Genomic DNA, 8,911 nt, shown 5'->3' with positions numbered 1-8,911 from the left:
GGAAGCCTTTCAAAGAACTGCCTTCCATTTCTCTTCTTGGTCCAAGTGAAGCCGTTTTCTCAGCCAGGGGTCAGCATGGTTTAATAGAGAGACCATGAGCTTTAGAGCCGGGCTGGTTTGGGATCCTGGCTTTGCTGCTCCCCAGCAAACTACAGACCCACCCAAGCCACACTCGTTCATCTGCACATTTGGGGTAATAATTCCTACCCCAGAGAGTTGCGACCATTTGTAATAACGTTAACACTTACGGAGTGCTTACCACCATTCTCAGCGTTTAACCTGTGTTAACACAGCAATCTTGAGAGAGGCTGCTGTTACTGATCTCCATTTTACAGATGAGGAAACTGAGGCAGAGAGGCATTACAGAACTCGTCTGAAGCTATACAACTCCTAAGTGGCAGAGCTGGGCCTCGACCCCAGGCACTCCGGCTCTGCTGTTTCCGGTAAGAGCAGCGCTTGGGCTGACAGTTGGTCTGCACTAGAAAAATGACAGCCATTGTCACTATTTTTGAAGGCTCACCGTCCTGCTCTCCCAGACCTCGATCCTTCCATCCCCAGCCTTTCATAAGTGTTTGTCTGAATAACACCGGATGTGCCTGAGTGGTGCGGAATGATTTGCCCCCAAGTGTTTACAAGTTAAAAAAATGTTTGTGGTTCTTCCTCCTGCCTCATCTTAGAGTCTGATAGTGTAGTCGTTGCCTCAGGTGAATTTCTAGCTTATCAAAACCTCCCACGTTCGAAGGGAATTTGGAGAAAGGAAACGAGCTGCTCTGAGAACAGGAACGTGGGGATTTGGGCTGTTCTCTGGTTTTTCTCCTGTGTAGCAGGATGGATGGTGTGGTAGAGTGGCCAGGCCTCTGCAGGGTCAGCTCATTTGGGGGTAGGGGTTCCGAGAAGAGGAACCGTGCTCTGGGGGTTCTTTGGGTTCTCTTTCGCAAAACTGCCGGGGGCAAAAGGGGTGCAGGCCCACTCCCAACTTCTGCTTTCCGGGGCCCGGGGTGAGAACGCTGATGAAGGCCCCTCCCTCCTCCCCCCACCCTTAGTGCCACCCAGCACTGTGAGGGCCCTTGTGTGCACCTGGGCACCTGCATACCCACAGCCTTCCCAACCCCTCCAGCCTCGACCACACCTTCAAACAGCCGCCCTCAGCCTCCCCTCGCACCTAAGTGTGCAGAGGCTCAGCGGTGTCGTTCACCTTCCGAAGGACAGGACCGCCGGAGCCCTTGTAGACTCAGGGCCACTCAGATGGGGAATTCTGACGTCTTGGGCACCGGAGCATAATCTAGAAGGTGTGGGTGTGGAGTTCAGGCTCCAGGCGGCTCTGGATTCCTTGCCATGTGGGAAGGGGTCCAGGTGGGAGGGGAGGACAGAGCAGTGCCCCCTAATAATCAGAGCCAGGGCAGGGGTCCTGGCTGCCCGGGTCTGAGGGGAGTACCAGAGAGTACCAGCCGAAGGGCAGGGCCAGATCCACTGTCACCGCGTGGCAGCCTCCCTCTCCTTCCCAGTTGCTCCAGTGGTCTCAGGCTAGGGCTGTATTCTCTCACACTCACTCTCCTCTCACCACTTGTGGGCTTCCAGGCTGCTGCAGTTCTCTTGGTTGCCTCCGTTTTGTTTTACGAACCTGATCTCTGCTGCTCTTGGGTCGTGGCTAGGGCAGTGCTAGCGTGTGTGGGGCGGCACGTCGGGGGCACCCCTGTGGATCTGGGCACTTCTGGTTTGTGTGTGGGGGGGAGGTGAGGGGAAGGAAGGCAGCGACTTACACCGCAGCGGTCACCCCTTCCTGCCTCCTGCAAGACACACATCTTGCTTATCCAGCAACAGCCTCTCTGGGCTCCCACAGTTTATCCCATTTTCTCCAGATTAACTTTTTCCAGACCGGGCTGAGCTTTCTCCTCAGAGCTGAGTGTGCTATTGCTTCACTTATCAACCTCTGAGCCCTGCTCTCCTCCTCTCCACAGCGGCACTTATTTTCTGCCCCCCAACCGGGTCCCCCTGCCTTCTACTAGTGTATTCACTCCCAAATGAAGTTACCACATTCACATGCAAAAATATTCCATCTTCCCCAGTCTTCCTTCCTCCCTCTCCGCCTCACGTTATCCATCTGAGCACAGCAGGGTCATGACTGACTTAGAGGAGTGACCGGGGAGAACACCTGCCCCCAACCCCACAGTGTGGGTGAAGCCAGGGCTTCCAGGACCCCACGTGACACAGCACCCAGCATTAGGAAAGAAACAGCACCCAGCCGCCTCTCCTGCTTCACCTACCTCTTCTTGACCTCTGCAAGCTGTGGAAATGGAATTGTGTGCTGAGTTCAGTGTTTATTTCCTGATCATTTCTCCAAGGACTGCTCAGGTGATTAAAGATTTTGAAATGAATGACTGGGTGAGCTGGGAGGGTGACCTACAGCCGAGGGTCCTCTTACCTGGACCGCCCAAGAAGTCAAGAGTAGTCATCTCTGACCAACAACAGGGCATCAGGGCCTGGTCTTTATTACAGGGGAAGCTCTTTGCAGATGGAACACTGGATGGGTTATGGGATGAAGAAGGGAGCTAGAGCACACAGCCTCTCTCTCTCTCTCTCTCTCTCTCTCTCTCTCTCTCTCTCACACACACACACACACACACACACACACAGAGTCACACTCAAATATTCAAATACTTTACTCCCTTAACTTCATTGAAGTTTGAATGAGTGAATAGAATCCAGTTTCAAAATCCTTTAACCACCTTTGGGAACCTAAGTACTTGTTCTTAGTGTACCAATGACATATCCTCTCTGAGACAAAAATGTCTCATTCCCAGACAAATAAAGCAAGTATAGGGATATCTACATTCTTCACAGAAATCCTAGGAAATCCTGCAGGAGAAAGGGAAGCCACACGGCTTTGCTTCCCTCCCCCACCATGCACCTGGCATTCCAACCTCAAAGCCTTCCATCACTGCATTTCCTCAGCTTCAGACACCCTCTCTCTGTGCCCACTCCCCCGTCTCACCTGCCAGATCTGCCCATCTAAAGTGTACCTATCTTCCTAGGTCCATCTCAAATACTGCTTTCCCCCAGGAGAATCCAGCTTTCCATCCCTGTGTTCCTATAGACAGCACTTCCTTTTAGCCCTTACTATGACATTCAACTCACTGTCCCATGACTCATTTGCCTTGTGTACATGGCGCTGTCCCCTTCTAAAGGTCAGGAACGTGTTTGTGATCCCAGCACTCAGGATAGAGCTAGGCACACAACACGCATTCATAAAATAAATTGCTGATGTCCACTGGATTTGACCATTTCCTTGTTGATGCTTTTGTCCTTGTGACAGACAGAAATCTTGGTCTTTGCTCCCTCTAGCCGTGTTCTCAGGAGTCCTCGGGTTTGGGTGGGGGCGAGGTGACTCGTTTCATAGAGTTTTTTCACGAAGTCCTTGCCCACAGCCCCTTCTGTTTTTCTAGTGCCCAGAAGCACACACTTCAACATATTGCCCCCAAATCCTGGGCTACCCACACATTATTCTATCGTCAAAATTGAAAAGGCAAGTTGCTTTAATAAAGAGAATCTCTCTGTAAATGTCTAATACCAGCGTTACACGTAGATACACTACCATGCTACTATTTGTTCTTTGTGGGTGTTTACTTGTTCATTTATTTTGTATTTTGGAGACATGGAGGGCTTACAGTTCAATTTTTATTAGCCCATGGGTCCTCAATATCAATATCAGTAAGTTTTCTTTCTAAAGGGCAAAGAGAGACTGATGTGACTACTTTTAAAGAAAAGCATTTTTCTGTTTTCTGAAAAAGGTAACTTCTCAAGGCTACTCAGGATTGAGGATGCGAGGCAGCTTTTGTTTTTGCGGCAAGGCCTGAGGGTTTGCACTGTGTGTGTTAACAGGAAGCAGGGCCGGGACGCTGGGGCCGTGCAGTTCACGTTTGGAGCCTTAAATCTCAGACGCTACTGGGAATTTCCAACAAAATCACAAAACGATTGACAGTTCGAGAGGCTATTTAAGCAGACATGTTTGTATAATGATTATTTATGGTATTAAATAAGCACACCAGTAGGTGCCTACATTACCTGTGTTTTGATCCCAAACTAGGTCGCCAAAGAGAACAACCGTAGCACCTCGGTCAAAACTGGCAGCTGGATGGGTAGATTGTTCGATCCCCACTCTGAGCAGCCTCAGGAAAGGACTACTGTGCCGTGACCGGAACGGAATTGTTATGAGAAACGTGTCACCCTTCAGATGGTCCCATACACTGGGGCTTAAGGAAGAATTCATCACGCATGTCAACGTGCTGACCACTCCTTAGAATGAATGGAACTTGGTTAAGGTAGAGTCCTGCGGGAATTCTGACTCCCTGCCTTCTCTCCTCAATGTTATGAACAATAAGAAACCCCACACCTGAAATCCTGGCGATCCCCTCAAAACAGACTCTCGGTACTCTTTTCCCTTTAGGACAGATTTTACCGGAGTCTCCCATTCCCCTTCCCACCCCACAACCCCCCCTTGAAAGATCAGACGCCAGCTTCCAGGAATTTGGGTTTCAGGAACCACCTTTCTACAGCATCTCTTAATCTTCCATCTAAGCCAACGAAAAACGGGGCCGAACGATCCCCCTACTTGCTGGCCCAGAGCCTCAATCAAACCGGCATTCCGATTGCCAAAGAGTGAAGGGGGAGAGGCTGCAGGGGAGTCCCCAGTCCCAGTAGCCTGTCTACTCAGACCTGTTCAAGTTGCTCCTGGGCACAGCTCACTTGCAGCGCGCAGACCCGAACGCAAGGAGTGTCTCCAGGTACCCACACGGCTCTCAGGGGAACCCAGACGCCCAGCTTCCAGCGTGCGGCGCAGTCGCTGCTGGGGGACCCAGAGAGCCCCCTTTCTCCTTTAGGGGTCGTAGCCTGAAGAGGTCTCTCTATTCAGCCCCTCGAACTACACTGCGTCCGCTCCCTCCCGCAGAGACTCCACTCCCCCGCGAAGGGGCTCTCACACGCACGCCGGAGGGTTTTGGTCTCGGCGACCTATGAGCGCAGAGGCCATGCAGGGTCTCAGTCGGGCTCCGCGTGTGTCCGCTCTCCCCATCCCAAGTGACAAACCATACGCGCCACGGGAGGTGGCTCTCTCGCGGTGCATTTCCCCTGAGGGCGGACCAAGATAGTCACTCCTTCCTTCTAACTCCGAAGAAGTTTCTTGGTCCCATACTCTAGGCTCTCCGCCCAGCCAAGCAGCAAATCAGGCCTTCGCGCCTGGGCAGCCCCGGAGCCAAGGTGCAAAGGTTTTGTGAGTGGCTTACCCGACTGGGTGCACCTTGAGGACCCCTTCAAGAGCTGGGGCGGGGGTGGGTAGTCGCTGAAATAAGTGCGCTCAGTTGTCTGCGCACCACTTGGCTGAGGCCCTCTTCCTTGTCCCCGAACTGCTTTACATTCCTGATGCCTTTCTCGGCTTCTGGGCGTCCCACACAGCCCAGCGCTGACAGCATAAGGAGAGGAAGGGGTGTGTGTGGAGACAAGGGGGACGGAGGCTGGTGGCTTGGTCCATTGAGGCTGGTCTCGGCCACTTTGCCACCTTCCTCTCTCCACCTGGGTTCGCAGCCTCCCCTCGCCGGAGAAGGTCCCCTGGCCACTTCGTAGGCTGCTCTTTTGTGTTTCTCTCTCTCCTCGTCCCTCCTACCTCTTGATCCGGGGGCCCCCAGCATCCTCTAATCCGCTCTACTCTTTTCCGCCGAGGGAAGGCCACTTGGCAGTTCCTGCGTACCCCGGGCCTCAGCCTGCGTCAGTAGGCGGAGCTGCTGGGCAGCAGGTCGTAGCGCCCCTCGCTGTAGACCACCACGCCGGGCGGAGAGTAGAGCATGTCGGGCTCCGCGGCCTGGTGGAGAGGCGCCAGGGCCTGCCGGTCTGGTCCTCGGGCTCCGGCTTGGTGGCGGCGGAGAAAGGACGCATTGCTAGTGAGAGAAGGCGACGCGAGGCGACGCAGTAGATTCTCGAGCGCATTGCGGAACTCGCGGCGCACGAGGCAGTAGAGGATGGGCTTGAGGCAGCTGCTGGAGTGCGCCCCGCACACGCTCACCGGGAGCGCGTATACCTGGCACAGGAAGTACTCTCGGCTGAAGGGCACCGCGTTGAACTTGATGAGGATGTTCCAGGTGGTGAGTGCCTGATTAGGCAACCAGCACAGGAAGAAGGATAGGACCACGACGGTCACTGATTTGGTGGCCTTGGAGCGTCTCCGGGCGCTGGCTCTGGCCAGGCCTCCCCCGGCTGCTGAGGCTCCTACTTCGGTCCCTGCCACGCGGTGGTCGGAGATGAAGCGCACCAGCAGCTGATAGCACAGGCTGATGATGCCCAGCGGCGGCAAGAAGCCCAGCAGCACCTTCTGCAAGTGGTAGAGGCCCAGCTAGTACTGCCTGTCGCGGCCTAGCAACTTGTCCGGGAAGTGCACCAGGCACAACTCCTCGCCCATCACCTTGATCGTGGTGGAGAAGATGGCTTTGGGCAGCGAGGCCAGCGCAGATCAACACGCGCAGTGCTTTGGCCGAGAAGCGGCAGCTGTCCCCCAGGCTCCGGCCGCAGCAGTCACCCCCGCCGTGCCCTCGGGTCCGGTGGCTCTTAAGAGCCAAGGCCACCGAGTGGCAGCGCGCCACGCTCGTGGAGGTGAGAAAGAAGACGCTGGCGTACATGTTCATGGACGTCACTGTGGATACGATCTTCCACGTGGCCTTGCCAAAAGGCCATCTGAAGTCGAGGGAGTTTTCCACAGCTCAGAAGGGCAGGGTGAGCACGAACTGCATGTCCGTCAGCACCAGCTTGGTGACGAAGAGGTTGATGGAGGACTTGCGCCAGCCCTGCTTACTCTTCATCAGGTAGAGCGCCAGGAGGTTGCCCGTCAGCCCCAACGCGCAAACCGCCCAGTGCACCACGCTGATGAGGATCCTCACCCGCGCCTGGGTGTCCGCGCTCTCTGCCCCGCCGCCGCCCGGGGGATGCCCTGGCGCCGCGCCGGCTGGCAAATCTAGCCCCAGCTCCCACGACAAGTCCTGGAGCTGCAGGGACGCGTTGCCGCTAGTGTTGGTCGCCTGCAGAAGGTCCGGCATCAGACTGAAGAGTTCTGCGAGCTCGTCCCCGCCAGCCACCTTATTCATGGTGGCTTCCGCGGCTGCAGCGGCCACCTGCCTGCGCAGGTGCCTCTAGGTCAGGTTTCGGGAGATAAGCCTTAAGGGAGTCCAGCTCTCCCGGGGTTCCGGCGTGCCTGGGGGTTTTCAAAGCAGCCGCGGAAGAGAGCGCCTAGGACCAGGGCGCCAGGCGCGTCCCCGGCGAGCGGAGCTTGGCCTTGGGCGCGGGAGTTGCGCGGAGCGTCTGTTCTGAAGGGGAATTCGAGAGCCTAGGAGCACAGTATCTAAGGCGAGCGGTCGGCGTCTAGAGGTTCTCCGGACAAGGTGGCAGTCTCCGGGTCCCTACTGTAAGAGTCAGACTTTGCCCCCTGCGTTTCCCGCTGTCACTTGGTCACTAGCGCATACCCGCCCTGCCGCTCAAGGCCGCTATTGGGGGCCCTCTCCTTCTCTTTCAAATACCTTTGTCGGTTTCCTCGGCAGTTGCGTGGACGAGGCTTCTGAACAGAGTTCTGTCTACCTCGCTCTGACTCTCTGCAGGGCTTTCGATGCTGCCCTCGCAGCTTCGCGTCTCCGTCTCTCCGCTGTTGTCAGCTCCCAGGGAATTGCCAGCAGCGTTCCCGCGAGTTGCATCCCCACCCGCCAAACCGAGGCCGCGGGCTCCCAAGGAGCCTGCGTAACCCCCGCGCCGTGAGAGGGGGCGCTTTCCGAGGTGCTGAACTTCGCCGCGCCCGCCGCGGGGGAGCAGGGAGAGGTGCGCGGCAGGAAGAGCCCAGCGGCCAATTTCCCTTTTCCTCTTCAGCTTCAAAAGGAAATGGTCGTAACCCTTTATTTTCCTATGTTGCTGGAGAAAGTCGGCTTTGATTTGCGATCGCTTTTCCTTTCTTATTCTCAAACATAACTATTAGAATTTTTTCTTTCTCACTCCCAAATGCAAAATCTTCTGCCAATTTTTCTTTTCTTTTCTTTTTTTGCAGTATGCGGGCCTCTCACTGTTGTGGCCTCTCCCGTTGCGGAGCACAGGCTCCGGACGCGCAGGCTCAGCGGCCATGGCTCACGGGCCCAGCCGCTCCGCAGCATGTGGGATCTTCCCGGACCGGGGCAAGAACCCATGTTCCCTGCATCGGCAGGCGGACTCTCAACCACTGCGCCACCAGCGAAGCCCCCATTTTTCTTTTTAAAAGCAATGATAGTGGCCTCTTTTTTCCTGCCCAGACCTTAAATCAGATGAGGGCTCTTCCTGAATACACAAACGCCAGCTCCACTTCCCCTTATTAATTAGCTGACCACTTTAATTGGTGTCTGTGACTGTCAGGATTTTCAAAGCGTCTTCACATAACAAATCTCTGGGTTCATGTGTTGCCCTCTGCTTTGGTGTATTCTGAGAACTGAAGCGAAGCAGAGCACGTAATTGGTGTGCCGACTTTACAGACATTAGATGTTTAGCTCTCAGCCCAGAGCTCTTCAACAGATTGTTTACTCATATACAACCACACTCTACCTTGATGCAGTTGGAATAGAGGATTTCATAAGGCTGTTTTTTGGCCACCAGCCCCCCATTTCCACTACTATTATAATCAGAACTCTTAACCAGTGATTTTTTTTTTTTTTTCCAGACCGGTGGAAGTAAATTCTAAGGAATCTTTTAAGTTCCTTTGGGCAACGGGAACCAATATAAACCATTTGAATTACTTCTTAAATTGAAGTTTATTTAAATGTCAGATCAACCGCTCTGGTGTAAAATGTACATTTCTTAGGATAAACTTAAGAAATTTGAAATGTTTTCCTCACTGTCCGGGACTAAACTGAAACAAAAGTAT

The 8,911-nt window shown here is 54.4% G+C and overlaps 1 protein-coding gene across 1 annotated transcript; it reads right to left on the bottom strand.

Moving 5' to 3' along the window:
- Window positions 1–5,758: 5,758 nt before the first annotated feature.
- Window positions 5,759–7,124, bottom strand: RXFP3 (relaxin family peptide receptor 3; the record flags this gene model as incomplete). The annotated part of the gene is given in 6 exon segments (XM_082651688.1): window positions 5,759–5,880; window positions 5,883–5,925; window positions 5,927–6,379; window positions 6,383–6,494; window positions 6,496–6,743; window positions 6,747–7,124. Coding segments are annotated over 6 exon segments (1,356 nt in total).
- Between the last annotated feature and the right edge of the window lie 1,787 nt (window positions 7,125–8,911).

This window comes from Grampus griseus (assembly GCF_964374135.1).
Source record: "Grampus griseus genome assembly, chromosome: 3".
In the NCBI taxonomy this organism is placed as follows: domain Eukaryota; kingdom Metazoa; phylum Chordata; class Mammalia; order Artiodactyla; family Delphinidae; genus Grampus; species Grampus griseus.
This window is presented reverse-complemented; position numbering and strand designations above follow the sequence as displayed.